The sequence below is a fragment of the Mus caroli genome, chromosome 9 (genome assembly GCF_900094665.2).
Source record: "Mus caroli chromosome 9, CAROLI_EIJ_v1.1, whole genome shotgun sequence".
Classification (NCBI taxonomy): Eukaryota; Metazoa; Chordata; class Mammalia; order Rodentia; family Muridae; genus Mus; species Mus caroli.
Window position 1 is genome coordinate 110,520,164 of NC_034578.1, and position 19,105 is coordinate 110,539,268.

Consider the following 19,105-nt stretch of genomic DNA (forward strand, 5'->3'; position numbering starts at 1 on the left):
TTTTTTTTTTTTAGAGAAATTTAATAGTGAGTCTGAAATTATTGTTAAATTTTGCATGGGGTATTCATAAGTTTAGCTGAACTTTATCAGCTTCAAAAATGTCAGGATAGTTTTTTGCATGTTATGGCCTCTCTGTGTCCTGACGCCAGATAGTCTAGTCTCTCATTTCCCTGGCGCTGGCGCTGGCTCTGGCTGGCATTTGCTTGCCTGTGTGTCTGTACATGATGTGTCAGAAGGTCAGAAGAGCATGCTGGATCCCTTGGCACAGACATCTGTGAGCCACCGTGTGGGCGCTGGAAACCCACGCTGGGCCCTCAGTAGGAGCAGCCAATGCTGTGAAGCGCTGAGTGCTCTCTCCAGCCCAAACTCTGCACCACTTTACTTGAAAGCTCAGGCTGAAGCTGAGTTTTGGCAAAGGACACTGGATTCACCTTTGTAAACAGGTCTAATTTTCCATGGGAATAAATATTTGTGCAGAATTCCCTTTTGTACCATTAGTTTTCTGTCAGTATTATGTCCAGCAAGCCCCAGGCATCCTCCTGTCTCAGCGTCCCAGCTAGAGCTCTAGGGATGTGACACAATGCCTGGCTTTTTACATGTGTGTGTAGGATCTGAACCCAGGACCTCCCGCTTGTACATCAAGTGCCTTACCCACTGTACCATTCTCCCTCGAAATACCCTTTTCCAGCCTTTTTTTTTTTTTTTTACAAAGGTAAGGTCTCACTCTGGGCTCCAGCCACATTGGCATGGAACTCCATTCCTTAAGCCTTGTTGGCCTCGGACTCCAGATCAGCCTCCTGAGCTAGGATCTCAGGCGTGTGCCTCCATGCCCAGCAAGACTTCTTACTAATGTCATTAACGCCACATCCAGCCTTCTGTCTCTGGGAGAAGTCTGAGGACCTTAAGCAAATCTCTGAGAGCGCTTCTGTTTAACAAAGGACACTGGAAGACTGTACCTGGAACCTTTCATTAGCCACAGGAGGTACAGAAGCGTTTAAAAACAGTGCCAGTGCTGTCCCTGCTGCCTTATTAAGTGACAAAGTAACTTTTCCAGAGGAGGTTTTTTTTTTTTTTAAAAAGGCCTAATCATTAGTTACTGTAACTGGCATTTTGGAAGACATTTTTAGGGTGTGATGTCTGAGTGTCCTTTGTGGGTTTTTTGTTTGTTTGTTCTGTTGGGCTGTTAGAGAATGTCTGTGTTTGTGTTTCTTCTCCCCCTCTCCGTCCTCCCTCTCCCTCTCTGGGTCTCCATCCCCCATAGGTGGGCGACCAAATCAGTTGTTGTGTTTGTGAACAATCCGAACAATCCGCAAGCTTTCCTCTCTCCCTCTTCTCTATTTTAGCTGCTGACTCGAAGGAGAAGCAGTTGTGGGTGACTCAGCTTCGAGCGTGCGCCAAATACCACATGGAGATGAGTTCCAAGGTAGGTAAGCGAGGAGGAGGAGGAGGAGGAGGAGGGAGCCTCCTGAATCACCTGGTGACTGGAGCCCAGCCACCCATTTATCTCAGGGATGTGGGGTGACAAGATTTGTATCATAATTGTGTGTTTGTGCAGGCATGCATATGTGCACTCCGAAGACAGAGGTCAGTGTTGAGTGTCTTATTTTTTGAGACAGGATCCTTCAGTGAACCTGATCTCATCAGCTGGCCAATGAGCCCCAGGGACATTCCTGTCTCCATCCTCCTAGTTGTTGGGGTTACAGGCGAGTGTCACAGTGCTGGAATTTTACATGGACATTGGGGATCCGAACTCGGATCCTCACGCCTGTGTAGCAAGCCCTTTATCCACACAGCCATCTCCCCATCCCCTAACTTATTTTGAAGGCGGTAGCAGAATGTGTCTTTTTCTTGCTGCATGCAGTTCAAAGCCAGAGAAACAGCTTGTCCTATGATAGGAGGCAGAGGGGCGCAGATGTCCAGAGAGCAGGTCTGTAGGCTTTAGGTAGGAACTCCTGTCAGTGTAGACTGCTGCAAATAGGCCCAAAGAGAAGCTTGAGTGGGAGACTTCGCTGTGGAGCACCCTGAGGTACAGTTCAGGAAGACTGGACTGTGTAGGGGCCACGGCCTGACATTGATTGTGTCCTTGCAGGGAGCTCCTGCATTCTGAGCATGGAAACCGTTCCCAGGGAGTTTGGCGCGGATGACTTATTTGGTCTCAGCATCTTGGGAGAGTGCGTGTTTGATGTGATGTGATGGGGGGGGGGGGTTGGGTGAGTGCTTTCATGACTTACTTTGGAGTCTAGATAAAACGCAGGCTCCCCTGCCAGATGCCTTCATGCGGAGCGCTGCATGTTCGTTAAACTGAACACCTGAACAGGGCTTTCTCATTGGTTCAGACTTAGTTACAGCATCCCATGGCTGCATTTGTCCGTTCTGTATATCTGATAGAAAGGGGCTGGCTGCACCTCAAACTTGTATTCTCCTGTTGTTGTGCCAGGGATCAAACCCAAGGCCTTGTACTTGCTAGGCAAGTGCTTTACCCCTGAGCTGCACCTCTCGTCCCAGGCTCCACGCTTCCAGCCCTTCCATCTGCTATAACCTGTTTGCCTCTCACTCATGGTGCCAAGATGTGCCTTAGTCGTTTAGGTCTCTCTGTACCCTCATCCTCTTCCACTTCTGATATGGGGACTAGGAGTCACCCTGTGTCACCCAGGTGAGCCTTGGGCTCTTGGCAGATCTTTGGCCTCAGGCTCCTGAGCGGTAGCTTGTAGGTTAGAGCTGCCAGAGTTATCGTGATACCCTACTCTACCTCTAAGCACAGGTGAAATTAATGTCTTCCAATGAGTTTATATACTTTTGGAAGGAAAACCCTTGCTTGCTTTGAACAATCGCCCTTACTTGCCTTGCTGCCCCCCTTCCCCCGTCCCCTGCTGGCCTGGCCTTAGCTGATGCGGGATGAGCCGTAGGCAAGTCCCTTCTTCAAAAGTCATTCCCCCCCTGACTCTTTTCCAGGAACTAGAGAGGGAGTTTCTGGCCACTTCCTCAATATTTTAGAAATGCCTGGACAAGCCAGTTTGTTTTCCCCTGTGTGTAACTCCTCTTCCTCCTCCTCCTCCTCTTCCTCCTCCTCTTCTTCCTCCACTTCCTCCTCCTCCTCCTCTTCCTCCTCCTCTTTCTCTCCTTTTTGTTGAAAATGAGTCCCATTTACTATTAAGCCAAGGATGACCTTTGACTTCCAAGCATGTCTCCACTGTGTAGCCTAGGCTAGCCTTGGACTCATGACAGGTCTCTCGAGTTCTGGGATCGCAAGAGTCTGGCTGCTTCCGTGACCAGTTTATATGGTGCTGGGGACTGAGCTCAGGGCCTTGTACATGCTGGGTGACCCCTTTACTGCCTGAGCCACACCCTGGTCCACTGTTTTATTTTCATGAAATAGAATACAAGATTAAAAGGTTCAGTCTCAAGCCACTGCAGATGTGCTGGCTGGAGATGCTGCTGCTCCTAGTGGGTTGTTCTTGTGGCTGCCCTGGTAAATTCAGGAAAGAACTGCTGTGCATTGGTTGGTGTGTATGTATTTGTCTGTACCCCTTTCTTCCCTTATGAATACATTTTTGAGATCTCTCCATATCTGACACAGGGCACAGCTTTAATCTTTTTAGGGTGCTGAGTGGGGCTCAGAAGATGGCTATCACTGCCTTGTTAAGTTATCTGAATTGTTTTTTCTTTCCTTCCTTCCATTTTTTTTCTTTTTTTTTTTTTTTTTTTAGATTTTTGGAGACAGACTCAAGTAGCCCAGGCTAGCCTCGAATTCCTGATTACAGGAGTTATAGGCATGTGCCACTGTTGCTGGCTGTCCTCCAAATTTTTACATTGCTAAGTGGCCTTCTAAAAAAAAGGTCGCTGTATGAGTTGGAGAGAGGACTGAGTGGTTCAGAGCACACGGGGACCTGAGTTCAGATCCCAGCCCCGACTAGAAGAAAAGCCACGCAGGTGCCCATAACCCCAGTGCCATGGAGGGCAGAGGCAACAGGATCTCTGGGGCTCGGATATCTAAGCCAGCCCATCTTTAGGTTGACTGAGAGACCCTGACTCAATGGATTGAGGCTGAGAGTGACAGAGCAGGACTCCAAGGTTCTCCTGTGACCTCTGCTCATAGGGGCCAATGACACAGACACAGACACCCAGTCCTTGTGCCTACACAACTATACAAAGTTGCTCTAACATACACAACTATACAAAGTTGCTCTAACCTACACAACGATACAAAGTTGCTCTAACATACACGCCCATGACTTTAGTGTGCAACAGTTTGCTTTTTTCCCCTGGAAAACCTTAATAGTGACAGACATTTAGTGTTGGATGTCACAGGTCAGAATGGGCACACAGACATTTCACCAGTCATGCCTACGGCTCGGTACGCCTTCAAACGCACATAGAACACATGTCAGTTTGAACTTCCGTCCTTGTCCATGCTCAGTCTTCTACCACAGAGCCACACCCTGCTTTGTATGTAAGCTGTTACTTCATAATGTTCTCTGTCAAGGACAGTTTCTTTCTTGATTTGCAATTGCTCTTTGTTTATGAAGAAAATTTTAACTGTTATTTTTTTAAAGATATATTTATTTATTTTATGTATCTGAGTACACTGTAGCTGTACAGATGGTTGTGAGCCTTTGTGTGGTTTTTGTGTATTGAATTTAGGATCTCTGCTCACTCCAGTCAACCCCACTTGCTTAGTCCCTACTCACTCTAGCCCAAAGATTTATTTATTATTATAAATAAGTACACGGTAGTTGTCTTCAGACGCACCAGACGAGGGCATCAGATATTATTACAGGTGGTTGTGTGTGGTTGCTGGGATTTGAACTCAGGACCTTCAGAAGAGCAGTCAGTGCTCTTACCTGCTGAGCCATCTCACCAGCCCTTGACAGTTATTTCTACTGTTAGATATTTTCTCCTAGTAGGGTATTTACATATTGAATTTTTATTGTGGTTTTGAGACAAGTTCTCCCTGTGTAACCCAGGCTGACCTTGGGCTCACAGTTGTGCTCCAGCCTTCTGACGTGTGGGGTTCGAGGCTCGCCTCTCCACCCAGCGCTGTGATTACATGCAAGCCTCTCCATGCCCAGCTGCTGTTGAGCTTGAGCAATTTTTGGCTAAGTGGAACATTTAAATTTTTTATGGTCATGTTTATAAAAATTTCCATGTTTGGGTCTAGGTTTTGCATTGTGTTTAGGGTTTCTCTTCTGCCAAAATTCTGAAAGCATTTGTTTTCTTGTAGTGAGTTTATAGTTTATGGCTGTGTTTAAATTGCCAGTTTATCTATATTTTGTTTTGGGAACAGGACGTGGGGTGGAGAATAAACCTTGGATATTTGCATACTTAACACATCCCCAGCGTGAAGGGAGGATTCAGACTGTGGGGGAGAATTCGGTTTCTGGATAGATTCTCTGGTTTCTTTCAGGAGTAGGGTTAAGCCATGAGTAACCAGGCACGAGGATTAACCACTGCGGCTTTCTGACGAGCAGCTAGCTGAAAAGGAAAATACAAAGAAGGTCCAAGTTCAGTGAGAGGCCCTGCCTCAAAGGGATAAGTAGATGGTGACAGGAAGCTGCTGGTGCTGTCCTCTGGCCCCTGTGTGTGTGCGCAAAGCATGGGTACCTACACACAGGTGTGTGCATACAGCACACACACACACACACACTTGGAAGAGAATGTGTGTGTATAGCACATACACACACTGAGCCACTTTCGAGTGCTCGGTGGCCACACTGGACTGCTGCTGACTGTGTATTAGGCAGTGCTGGTGGACAACAGCTCCGTGATCATAGAGAGCTCTGCTGGACAGAGCTGGCTCAAGTATCTGTGCTCCTAATGGTGTCTAAGCCAGGAATTTCCCAGTGTCGTGGTTTGAAGATGCTTGGCCCAGAAAGTGGCACTCTTTGGAGGTGTGGCCTTGTTGGAGGAAGCATGTCACTGTGGGCATGGGCTTTAAGACTCTTGTCCTAGCTGTCTTCAGAACAAGAGGTAGACTTCTCAGCTCCTCCTGCACCATGCCTGCCTGGATGCTGCCATGCTCCCACCTTGATGATAATGGGTTGAACCGCAGAACCTGTAAGCCAGCCCCGATTAAATGTTGTCCTTGTAAGACTTGCCTTGGACATGGTGTCTGTTCACAGAAGTAAAACCCTAACTAAGACACCCAGTGTCTATTTAATCTCTTGAACTATATAACGCCTGTGTGGATTTCTTTTAAAAAAGTGAAATGGACCTTTCTCCTCCCTCCTTCTCTCCTTCCTTCTTTCCCTCATTCCCTCCCTCCCTTCTTGTCTTCCTTCTTCCCTCTTCCTCCCTCCTAGGAGCTCTGGTGCTCTCTAGGGCTGTGGCTTTAAGATCTTGGCTGTCTTCCCCCTGTAGTTACCTTGCCCATGTGACAGGAAGAGAGCTAACTTACCTGTGACATGACCTCTCACGTACTGGCGTTGTGTATGGAGTAGCAGATGGTTGTGAGCTGCCATGTGGGGCTGAGTATCAACCTCTGGAGAGAGCAGTCAGTGGTCGTAACCTCTGACCTACCTCTTCAGCTCCACACCTTGTCAGGCAGCAATGGGGTGAGTACAAAGTACCTGCTCTCTCTCTCTCTCTCTCTCTCTCTCTCTCTCTCAGTGTCTTCCTATATGCTAATTAGCCATCCATACATCTTCTTTCAAAGCATGTTTATTGAAACTGTATGTTGTCCAGGGATTTCATGACCTTTGTCACATTGTGGACTTACAAGTGTTTTCTCAGCCTCTGTGAGCTGACATTTTAAGTTTTCAGCTTTTTTTTTTAAACATGTGAGAGCCATTTATGGAGTACCGGTATGAGGAGCAGGGCGTGCAGCTAGGTTTTGGCTGTGTCTGGGCCACTCCCTCCCTAACTAGCCTGTCATCTCCACGGCTATGGGTGCACTAATGTGCCTTAGCCTCAGTTCTGAGTCCAGCACACTGGGCACCGTAATGACCTTAACTCTATGGTGATGTTAGCCTTGTGACGTCAGACACATCACAGATATCAGTTCTTCCTCTTTGGGGTAGGTAAGGGGGAGGGGACGTGCAGTTCCCAGGAGTGCACGACAGAGGGAGATCTCTGGTATCCTTCCTCAAGTGCTTTCGATTTTTTGTTTGAGACACGGTCTCTCCTTAGCTTGGAAGTTCATGGAATAGGCTAGGGTTCAGCGTTACCCAGCAAGCTTCTAGAGATGTGGCTCTGTCTTTCATCTTGCAGTCACCGGGACTGTGCGAGTGAGCCACCACGCCCGGCTTTCTATGCAGATCTGGCTGGCTAGGCCTCAGGTCCTCGTGCTTGTAAGGTAAATGCTGTATTCACTGTACCCCTCCCCACAGCCCATACACCGTTTCTTCCTGTTGCACAAACATGCCCGTCTGGGTGAACATTTGCTGATGGGCGGCTTGAGCTGTTGAGTGAGGTCCTACCTAAGATGGGTTACAGGGTAACCCGACTGTAATGACAGTTCTTCACAAAGTTTGATAAGCTGCCTAAATGTTAACATTCCTCCATGCCTCGGAAAGTTTCAGTAGCATCCAGTGATAAAACACTTGCCATAGTATCCTCAAGACGAAGGTTTAATCTTTCCTATCACAACAGCAGCAGCAACAACAACAACCCTCCCAAAACTTCAAACCTTTAGGACAAAGAACGAAACCAAACTCAAACTACTTTGGTAGTGTTCGTCTCGTCTGTGGCGGTAAACGCCTCCGATCTCACCCTCTGAGGGGTTGTGGGATTAAAGACAAGCGCTGTAGAATCAGGGGAGAATAGCACTGGCTAGTACCCACCAGGGCTGGGTTCCACTGAAAGAGGAAAAGTCATCCATGGGAGCACGGGATTATGGGTAGTGAGGATCACATGGGACTGTGTCTGTCAGGCTGTCACATTCTGAGTACAGAACCAGGCTCTGAGTTAGATTCCATGAGGGGCACTGAGCTGACAGGATAGAGGTTGGTTGGATCCTGTGAGACAATAGCCCAGGAAAACAAGCAATCCCTGACTGATTGTGAGGATTAGCATTAATTATTAACTTGGCAGCATCTAGAATCACTTAGGAACTCTGGGCATGACTGTGGGGGCAATATTGATGTGTTAACTGAGATGGGAAGACACGCCCACTGTGGGTGGCACCATTCCCTAGCTAAGTGGAAAAGAAGAGCTAAGTAGCAGCATGCGTCCCTCTCTGACTGTGTGTGCAACATGAGTGTGCAACGTGAGCAGTTGCTTCAAGCGTCCCTCTCTGACTGTGTGTGCGACATGAGTGTGCAACGTGAGCAGTTGCTTCAAGCTCTTGAATGTAGACAGGCTCCGTCTTGTGCTGGTCTTTTCTCGTGCATGGCCTTGCCTTCTCTTCCACTGTGAGCCAGAGGAAATTCTTTCTCCTTTAAGTTGTCCAGGTCAGACTATCTCTTCAGTGTAAGCAGAAGCTAGTGCTCTGCTCAAGCCCGGAAGTGCACAGCCTGCAAACGGGAGCTTCCTTCCTTTCCTTTCTTTCTTTCTTTCTTTCTTTCTTTCTTTCTTTCTTTCTTTCTTTCTTTCTTTCTTTCTTTCTCTCTCTCTCTCTCTCTCTCTCTTTCTTTCCTTCTTTCTTGTTGTTTTTTAGTTTAGAATAGAGTTTATTCAGGGCATGTGGAGGGGAGTTAAGAGAGTAGTAGAGAGAGAGAGAGGAGTAGAGGCTCACCATGAGCTTGTGAGGGGGGGAGGGAATGGGGAGAGGGGTGGGAGCATGAAGGGAAAGGCAAGAGCGAGAGAGGAAGAAGAGCAAGAGCCAATGGGATGTTTCTAGAAGACAACTGCGTCCCTAAAACAGAAGATAACCTTAAAAAAAAAAGTAGAACAAGAAAAATTTCTGAAACTGGTGAAAGTGTTAAAAGCTGTGGATAGGGAAGGTGGACCATTGTGGAAGCAGTGAATAAAACATACGCAGATGCACACATATGATGCACACATATGATCATGAATGCACTGGTTGTGCACACACTCTGGAAACTGTCCAAAGGGCTAATGGGAAAGGCTGAGGGGCGTTTGGGGATTTGGGGTTGAACTTGAGATATTTAAACAAACCCTTTGACTGTCTAAAATTTTCACACTGTGTATTATTTAGTAAATTCTATATTTAAAGGTGTAGCTATTTGAGTGATTAAAAAATTTAAATTTGCAAAGATGTAAGAAACGTGGAACCAGGAGCTGGGATGCAGCTCAGTGGGCAGAGTGCTGGGTAAGCATGCAGGGAGCCTTGACCCAGTTCCTAGTACCCCATAAACTGAGTGTGGTAGGCATGCCCATAACCGCAGCAGTCTAGAGATGGAACTAGGTTATTCTCAGCTATATAATTTTAGCTGCTGGGATACATGAGACCCCGTTTTAGAACTGTGGTGGGTGGGTAAGGGGGACTAAAGAGAGGGCTCAACAGTTAAGACTATTAATTGCTCTTAAAGAGGACCTAGGCTCAATTCCCAGCACCCACATGGCAGCCCACAACTGCCAGTAACTCCAGTCCGGGAGGATCTGGTGCTCCCTGCTGGCATCCAAGGGCACTGCATGCATGTGATCATTCCTGCAGGCAAACAAAAAAATTAGAGCCACAGTGATTGGCCAAGTGCTGGGCTCTCTTCTGCATGTGGAGTATCAACAAAATTTGCATAGATCAGTCAAGCGAGTCTCTGTGTCCACACAGAGAGACTCCACCCATGATGGCCACCGACATGTTTCTCGTTATGGTCACCGTTTGAAGTCTTCACATTCGGATATCCTGGATATTTGATAATCCCTGACTTCTTGCCAAATTCCTGTGTGGCTTCTATTCTTGTCCCTCTGGTCTGATTCTACTTGATATGGCTGGAAGTGTTTAAAGTTTAATGGCCTTTGGGGACATACTGCTTTCTCTCTCTCCGTTACTTGAATTAACCTCAGCCGTGTGGATGCTGCCTCTGCCGGGCCCCTGGGCTAATGGGGTAGCTGGCATTTAGAGGAGCCAGCCTCTCAGGCCCCTGTTTCCGGATCTTTTCCATGGCCAGATGCCTTATATGTAAAATTGCATTTACTTACGTTGGGACTGTGTGTGTGTGCATAGGTCCGAGGGTGGCCTTTGGGAGTTGACTGTCTCCTTATACCTTGTGGCCCCAAGGGTCTAACTCAGACCAGGAGACTTAGCAGCAGGCACCTTGACCCTCGGATGACCTCTAGTTCCTTTGCCTCGGTTTCTGAGTCAGAGTCTCTCACTGAAGCTGCAGCTCACGGATTCAACAAGAACAGCTGGCCAGAGAGCTCGGTAATCCTTCCTGTTCCTCCCTTCCAGTCCTGGGGTTCCAGGTGCCTCCCCTCCCAACACACCTAGTAGGTTTGTTTGTTTTTATTTTTTTTTCTTATATAGTTATATCATTTTCCCCTTCCCTCTCTTCCCCTAAACCCTCACATTTATCACTTCTTGCTCACTTTAAAATTCATGTCCTCTTTCTCATGAATTGTTTTACACATTCATGCACGCGCGCACACACACACACACACACACACACACACGTGCTCTTTTTCATGAATTGTTTTACATACGTGCACACACACAGGCGCACGCATGCACGCAGGAATACATGCACGCACACGCTGCTCAGTCTGTGTAGCATCACTTTTGCGCATGTTTTCTGGGCCGGCCATGTGATAGTGTATACTCCCACATGTTTTCTGGGCTGGCCGTGTGATAGTGTATACTCCCACATGTTTTCTGGGCTGGCTGTGTGATAGTGTATACTCCCACATGTTTTGTGGGCTGGCCGTGTGATAGTGTATACTCCCACATGTTTTGTGGGCTGGCCGTGTGATAGTGTATACTCCCACATGTTTTCTGGGCTGGCCGTGTGATAGTGTATACTCCCACATGTTTTCTGGGCTGGCCGTGTGATAGTGTATACTCCCATGGTGGGTTCCTCCCTGAAGAAGGCTGCTTCTGCTCACAGCACTCCTCAGTTGCCTGTCCTTCTTTGTGCAGGGGTGAGGCCTCATGGACCCCCTACTTCCATCCACGTCTGTCTGTCTGTTGCTGTTGTCCTTGCTCAGTGGTGCTAAGGCTGGAGATTCGGACCTCCGTGCCTGTGCAGTGAGCACTGTACTGACTGAGCCATTTCTCTAACCTCTCGCGTCTGTCTTCACATCCGCTCATCCCTCACAGCCTAACACACCACCTTGAGTAGTTACGAACTCTGCTTTACACACTGCACAGAGACCTTGGCGTGTAAAGGCCCAGGCTGAGGAACTGAAGGGAGCCCTGGGTAAGTGTGAGCGCTTGTTGAACTCCCGGTGTGCAGCAATGGATCAATGTGGCTGGCATTTACTCTTCTCTCCACTCTGTCTTCCTGACACTCTTATCAGGCAGTAGCATTCCTTGTCTGTTAAGCCTGATGCCATTTTTCCTCTGGAATTTTCAGTCTCAATTGCCTTGTCAGTATTTACAAGTGAATGTGAGTCGCCCTCCTAAATGTACCATTGAATTAGGTAAATAAAACACAATTTAAGAACAGCTTTTGTTGAAACAATATAGTTTGGGGATTATTATTATTATTATTATCTTTATAAAGTGCAACAATTTCACAGACCTTCTCAAGCATAACTATAACCTTGGGCTGGCCATCTTGCCTAATGCTGCCAGGAGCATGGTCTTAGTCAATGAGAGATTTAGATTAATATCTATTATATATTGTCCAGGTATGGTGGTACAGCCTGTAATCCCAGAGGAGAGACGTTGAGGCAGGAGAATCACCACCAGTTGGAGGTCAGCCTGGTCAACGTAGTGAGACCCTGCCTTGATCTTCACCCCTTGGTTAAGCAAACCCCACAATGGTATGGTTGGCTCAGTTTGGTTACTTTACTGCCCAGCTGTGTGAGCTTTGTTCTTGCACAAAATGTCGAGTTTCTGTTTTCTGTTGCCGGTGTTTCTGTTGATGGGTTTGGGTGTGGGGAGGGCACGGAGGTTAACAACAAGCAGTCTCAAGACGTTTTCTGTGCGCAACTTCACTGTGGATGAAAAGTCGGGGTCAGCTGTCCAGAGGGGTTGTCTGGTCTCTGTTGTTACGTCGGGAGGTTTGAAGAAGGTTGGCCTGTGTGCAGCCTTCTGCAGATATGATTGTGTGCCATGGTGTAGCTAGGCTAGGCCTCTTCCGCTTTCTTCCACTTATAACCCAACAGGTATGCAAGCCAAACATACTAATAATAAATCATGAAAAGTGTATTCTTAAGCAGTTATTTAATTCAAGTTTTTTTGGCATTTTCATGTATATGCAAAATGTGTTTTGGTCGTTTATGCTTCCCTGTATCCTTCCTCATCCCCTAGCTCTCCCACCAAAGCTCTCCTTCAACATCACCCTCTCCTGAAGTCTTAACTCTTGTGCGTGTAGGTGGGTGGAATAGCTTAGTGGGTAAAGGAACTTGCCGCCAAGCCCGACGACCTGAGGGCAATGCCCAGGGCTTACATTGTGAAAGCAGAGAACCGACTCCAGAAAATTGTCCTTAGCCTACACCCACACCCACACCCACACACGTTTCCACGGAATAAACAAACACATAAACAGAATCCAAGTCTCAAAAAGAAAAACTCAGAAACCCTGACTTTTTTGTGACTCACTGAGTCTCCTCAGGTTGCCTGTGTGCACACAGTCGGGGCGTTATTTGCTGAAGCACGGACAAGTTACCTCGGCTACAACATGGAAGAACATAACTGTCTGTCCACAATGCCCTCAACTACCAGTGGTTTCCTCCCGGGAGGATGTGGGCTTCTGCTCCATCTTTGCTGGAATGTAGACAGGCTCCGTCTTGTGCTGGTCTTTTCTCATGCATGGCCATTGTGAGTTTGTGAGTACAGCCCTCCTTCCCATCTGCTGTCTCTCAGAATCTTTCCACCCTGTCTCCCACTGTCTTAGTCAGGGTTTCTATTCCTGCACAAACATCATGACCAAGAAGCAAGTTGGGGAGGAAAGGGTTTATTCAGCTTACACTTCCACACTGCTGTTCATCACCAACGAAGTCAGGACTGGAACTCAAGCAGGTCAGGAAGCAAGAGCTGATGCAGAGGCCATGGAGGGATGTTCTTTACTGGCTTGCTTGCTTTGGCTTGCTCAGCCTGCTCTCTTATAGAACCAAGATTACCAGCCCAGAGATGGTTCCACCCACAAGGGGCCTTTCCCCCTTGATCACTAATTGAGAAAATGCCTTAGGGTTGGATCTCATGGAGGCATTTCCTCAACTGAAGCTCCTTTCTCTGTGATAACTTCAGCCTGTGTCAAGTTGACACACAAAACCAGCCAGTACAGCCACCATCTTCTCTGAGCTGGACAAGGTGACGAGCGAGTCACTTAGGGCTGAGCACTTAGCCACGTCGTCTCAGCACTAATGAAATGGATATACATGTTCACATAAATCATTTATACTCGGCTGACTATTTGAAACTGCAGATTCATCGTTTCCAGAGTTGATTGATTTTTTTTTTTTATTATTTTATAGTCCTCAATACTGAGGATATCACTCTGCAGAAGTGTATGTATGGCAGAAGCATATCTGGAGCCATTTCGGGAATTATTGGGTGTTCTGTCCTAGTCCTAAGCTCAAATTCATTTAATGATTTTTTTTTAAATGAAATGGAAACCAGCAAGTCAAATAGTAATTTTTAAGCTCAAACACTGCAACACTGTACAATCCACAGACACAGTGATACTTACAGGCCAAGAATGACTGTCAGGAAACTACTGGAAGTCTTAGTTTTCCATAATTAAGCTATTATGGTAGTGTATTCTCCTATCTATCTATCTATCTATCTATCTATCTATCTATCTATCTATCTATCTATCTATCTATTTTTAGGACAGTGTCTCATTATATAGCCTTAGATGCCCTGGGACTTGCTATATAGCCCAGGAAGGTCTTGAATTTCCCAGAGATCTGCCTGCCTCTACCTCTTGAGTACTGGGATCAAAAAGCATGGGCCACCGTGGTGGCTTACACCATTATGGTTTTGTAAGCTCAGAAAACTTGCTACAGTGTTTCAGTAAAACCACCATGATCAAAGCATACCTGCTACACAATCTTAGTACTCTCAAGTCTGAGTCCAGGGGTTTCAGGTGGCTCTCCCTGGCCTTACGTGGCATGATGGTGTGAACAGTGGGAACACTCACACTGTGCATTCAGAACTACGGCGTGGAGAGCTGCTACTGTAGCTCCCAGTGAGTGCGGCCAGAAGCACCCAGATTCTGCATGCGTTTGATTTCAGACTAATCTATGGTGCCGATTGTGTGCTCAGAAGAGCTTAGACTGAGTATTGGTATTAGATCCCAGGGACTCAGGGTTACAGATGGTGAGCTGCCACGTGGGTGCTGGGAAGCAAACTTGGGTCCTCTGGAAGAACGCCAGTGTCTAATCACTGGGTCATCTCTCTACAGACCCTGTACTTTCTATAAGAGAGTGAAGGTAGAATTCTGATGTCATGACTGGAGTCTTTGGTATAGACTTTAGTGTGTGTGTGTGTGTGTGTGTGTGTGTGTGTGTGTGTGTGTGTGTTGGGGGGGCAGTTATATACATGAGTGCACTGCTGGCAGAGGGGGTCTTTGGTATAGACTTTAGTGTGTGTGTGTGTGTGTGTGTGTTGGGGGGCCATTATATACATGAGTGCACTGCGGGCAGAAGGGGTCTTTGGTATAGACTTTAGTGTGTGTGTGTGTGTGTGTGTGTGTTGGTGATTATATACATGAGTGAACTGCTGGCAGAGGCTGCTGGATGCCCTGGAGCAGGAGTTACAGGTGATTCTGAGCCACTAGATGTGTGTGCTGGGAATTGAACTTGGGTCCTATTGAGGAGCAGTAAGTACTCACTGAGCCTTCGCTCCATCTCAGGGTCTATGTTTTAAATACAGGTCCCTGATCCATCAAAGCAGGGTAGACGAGGCTCCCCATGAGTGTGTAAACAGAGGCCCCAGATGGGCAGAAGTTGGGGTGACCTCCAGTTAGAGTGCAGTCTGCCTCCTGGGATGCAGAAGGAAACTGACCTTTCTGAGCCCAGAAAGGGAGGAAGCAGTTTTGTAAATAATACATCTCTTGTAAGTCACACAAGCAAAGGAAGGCGTGGGTAAAGTTAATAGAGTATTGAGTTTGTAATCCCAGAGCCAGATCTGTAAGACCCACGCCAGTCCGTCTGTCCTTCCCCATCTGAGTTGTGTCCTGAGGAAGAGAGATCAGTAGCTCTGTTTGTTTTGGTTCTTTCATCACTTCGACATTTGGATTCTCATTAATATTGACTATAGATTTTGTTTGGTTTTGTTTGAGACAGGGTCTCAGATAGCCCAGGCTAGCCTCAAACTCTCTGCGTAGCTGAGAATGACCTTGAATTCTAGATCTTTCTGCCTCTGCGGCCTGAGTGCTGGCATTACGGGCCTGTGCTGCCATCCCTGGTTTCTACGTGACGCCAGGACATTGTGCAGGCTAGGCACACACTTGACCGAGCTACACCCCCACCCAGCCCTAGGCTGTAGATTTTGTACACGGTGACCAGGATGTCAGTTGCCACCGTCTGAGTCTTATTTGATGAGTGTTATGAGACATAATGAGAGACACTTCTTTGCTCCTTTGTTCCAGACGTCCTGGCTGAGCGTGGTCTCAGTGAGCACAGCAGGTGCCCCACCCCACCCCCATCTCCCTCATGGTGGATTTCCTGATCTCTCAGAGGGGCACACTTCTTGAAGCCCACTCTGTGCATGTGCTTGTAGATGTTCAGGGCGTGGTCTCAGCCCCTGCCTTGTTGGGGGCAATTTGCCCTTCTTTTTCTCAACGCCCCTCTTTTGGTAAGAGTCCCGCTGGGCCCAGGCTGGAAAAGGATGCTATGGATTCATGGAGGGTCCGTTCCACGCACTGGCTCCCAGCACTAGGCTGCCTGCTTTGCTAATTTGATAAGTTCGTTCCTCTCCCACAAATATCGACCTACAAGTATCAGCTTGCTGGCAGATCTCTGGACAGCCACCCCTCCAAAAGCCCTCTTAGGTTATCAGGAGCCGAGTTTTGGTTGCAGCTATAGAGGCGTTTAGAAGGAACCCTGAGTCCCATTACTGGCTTGGCATCAGCCTCCGGATCTTTCTTCTGACTCGTCATTCTGAGGCAAGCTCAGCGCCTGGCAGAAGCTGCTGTTGCCTGCTGACCCACTATTTGGGATATATTTCCTTCTCATCTCTGGCAGTTTACCTCTGTGGCAACTTCTATTCTCATTACCCGTTACCCGTTACTGGACATATCTGTGTAAATCTTGTGATAAAGCTCTTTCTCTCCTACATCACACTGTAGGCATTCATAAGTTGCCTACTGTGTGTGCACACACTCCTTCTGGTACTCTGCCCTTTACAGCTGTCAGCATGGAAGCTTTTTATTCTTAGTCTAATCATATATTGATTAAAATAGCAACCAACCAAATAAAACAAGGAAAGTGGTTCGTGTGTGTGTGTGTGTATGTGCACATGTGTGCACGTGTGCATGCGTGTGTGAGAGTGTGTAGACCAGAGGTTAACCCCCTGCCCCTGGGGTGTTATCCTTAGTTTTTGAGGCACAATCTTCATGGGGACCTGGGGCTCATGGGTAGGCTATGCTGCTGGACATCGAGTCCCCAGGGTCCTCCTGTCTGGGTTTACAAGCAAGTGCCGGTGTCCTCTACTTTGTACCTGGTGCTGGCAATGGCGTCTGAGTCCTCATGTTTGAGTGGCGAGCACTTTACTGAGCTACCTCCCCAGCCCTAAGCCAGGAGAAACTCTTATTGAATGGAGGTAGCATGTGCAAGAAGCCCAGAACATGTTCTTCTGTAGGGAATGGTGGTTCACTCTCAGCTCTTTTCACAAGCGTTCTTGCTCCTCATCAGGGTTTCTCCCTGGTGGTATCGACACTTCGGCATGGATGCTCTTGTCTAGAGGGGATGGACTCTCCTGAGCCTGGTGAGGCATTCAGCAGCATCTCTAGCTAGTACCCACTAGATGGTGGTAGCATATACCTCTACCCCTAACCAGACATGACCACAAACAAGCCTGCTGAGAACTCCCAGGCAGGGAGAGCCATCCAGGCCACAGCCCTGTTTGGCAGGTCTATAGGCAAAGGGACTGAGCCTCAGAGTGGTAAGATGTTCCCCTGGCTTGGGCAGAAGTGAGACCCGGAGCCATTTGCCTGTGCTTCCTTCCACTCCACCCCCACCCCAACTCTCAGCTGCTGGGAAATGGCATTTCAGCGCATACCAGGGAAGCAACCTGGGGGGGGGGGGCTGTTGTGTACTTGAGATTCTGCTCTTGGGAAAAGCCCCGCTCTCTTTGCCAGAAGCGTGACAGTCTATCCATCATGTGCCCGGGAGGGATGCAGATAAAGGTTGCCAGAGGTTCTAATTCGAGGCTTGGCGCTTTCTTGTGGCGGTCCTGCTCCATCCGGCTGCTAGCAGACTCTGGAGTTTGCAGCCAGAGTCTCTTCTGCGTCCATCTGAGAGGAGCCATATGTATGTCTTGCATTGTTGCTGGGTTTTTATCTACTCTATACTCTGTTTCGCATCGGCGCTGTGGAGAAGGCACACACAGAGAGAGGTCTGTGAGCCTGGGCCCCTGGTGCCTGCCCAGACAGGGCATTGACTTCTGGGCCTTCTGGCTCTCCTCATGGGTTGTACCCACTCTGCCGTGGTGAGAACCAACAGCCGGGCCTCCTCCTGCCTCATCCCTCTGAGGTCAGATGCAGACAGAAGCTCTTGCGGGTTCTCTGGCCCGTGGTCCTCTCCTAAGGTAACTGTTGAGGTTGGGACTCTCCTGGGGAGTGGGGCTAAGGAGGCATTGACCTTAAACTTACCTGCACTGTCTGGCTGAGGAAGAAACCTTTGTACCTTAGGACTTATGGACTTTGCCTGAAGAAAGTGCCTCTTTCGATTTTGGTGTTTGAAATACAAAAGGATATTATTAGAGAGCTGACATTTTAATTGAGAAAAAAATAACTTTTTATCTTTTCCTTTATTAATTTTTTTATTTTTTTCTCTATGCAGACTTTGGACAGCTGCCTTGATTTTTCTGTTTTGAAGCCCGTGCTGTGGGGTTAGCGCTTGGGTGACCCCTGTGGTGTAACATGTAGATATAACACGCCAGTGGGGGAGGTCAAGTTTGGAAGTCAGGATGTGTGAATGAGCCAGAAGTGGTGGTGCATGCCTCGTTCTTGGTGCCAGGCTGCAGAGACAGCGGGATTACCTCAAGTTACCAGTTTACATAGCGGATTCCAGGTTAGCCATGGCTGTATAGTGAGACCTATCAAAAAAAAGAAAAAAGAAAAAGGTGACGTCTTCCCACCTCCCCTTCTTTATTGGCCTTGAACTTGTCTGTAAAGCATGTGGGGTCTCAGTAGCCTTACCATTTCACACCACAAGATGGCGTCCTCAGGCTTGCTTTCATTCCAGCTGCTGGTCCGTGTTGCATCCTGTCCTCACCCCGTCCCCCAACCCCGGATCCCAGTTTATAGTCAAGGCCAACTCACTGTATAGACCAGGCTAGCCTTGAATTGTGAGGATCTGTCAGCTGCGAGTGGTGGCCTGTGTCTGTCACCCCAGCTCACTGCTGGTTTAAGCTATTTCTCCTCTTCAGCTATCTCAGTTTCCTACCCTGTTAAGTGGGTGGAGAATTTTCCCTTGTGCGTGTCACAGAGACATTTCCTGGCAAGTCAATTGGTATTTTCAGAGAGATTAGTCAGCGATGGGTTCCATAGCATTAAGAGCATTAATTATAAATCGTGACACATGGTATAATTGCCAGCAATACCTGCGGAAGGTGCTGGAGCAATCCCCGTGGGCGCTGCTGCCGACCTCTGAGCTCTCGTGTGATAGGGGGGTGTTCTGTCTCCTACTTACTTTAATCTGCATGAGGAGGGATTTCACGTTGCTTTTTATAGTGCTTGAAGCTCGGTGCTGCCCCCTCCCTGCTCTGGATTATATTTTTATATTTGTGATTTATTACTTTTAAGTATTTTCCTCAGAATAGGTCTTAAATTTTTTTTTTCATGTCAGTGGTGTGTGTGTGTGTGTGTGTGTGTGTGTGTGTGTTGTGTGTGTGTGTGTTGTGTGTGTGTGTGTTGTGTGTGAGTGTGTGTGTGTG

General features: G+C 47.7%; 1 protein-coding gene across 6 annotated transcripts in view; it reads left to right on the top strand.

Moving 5' to 3' along the window:
• Nucleotides 1–19,105, top strand: part of Osbpl10 (oxysterol binding protein like 10) — a 244,449-nt gene that overhangs the window by 84,883 nt on the left and 140,461 nt on the right. For all 6 annotated transcript variants that reach the window (XM_021172670.2, XM_029482011.1, XM_029482014.1 and 3 more), the window contains exon 3: nt 1,344–1,423. In XM_021172670.2, coding sequence (XP_021028329.1) covers nt 1,344–1,423 — 80 coding nt within the window. The remainder of the gene's footprint in view (nt 1–1,343; nt 1,424–19,105) is intronic.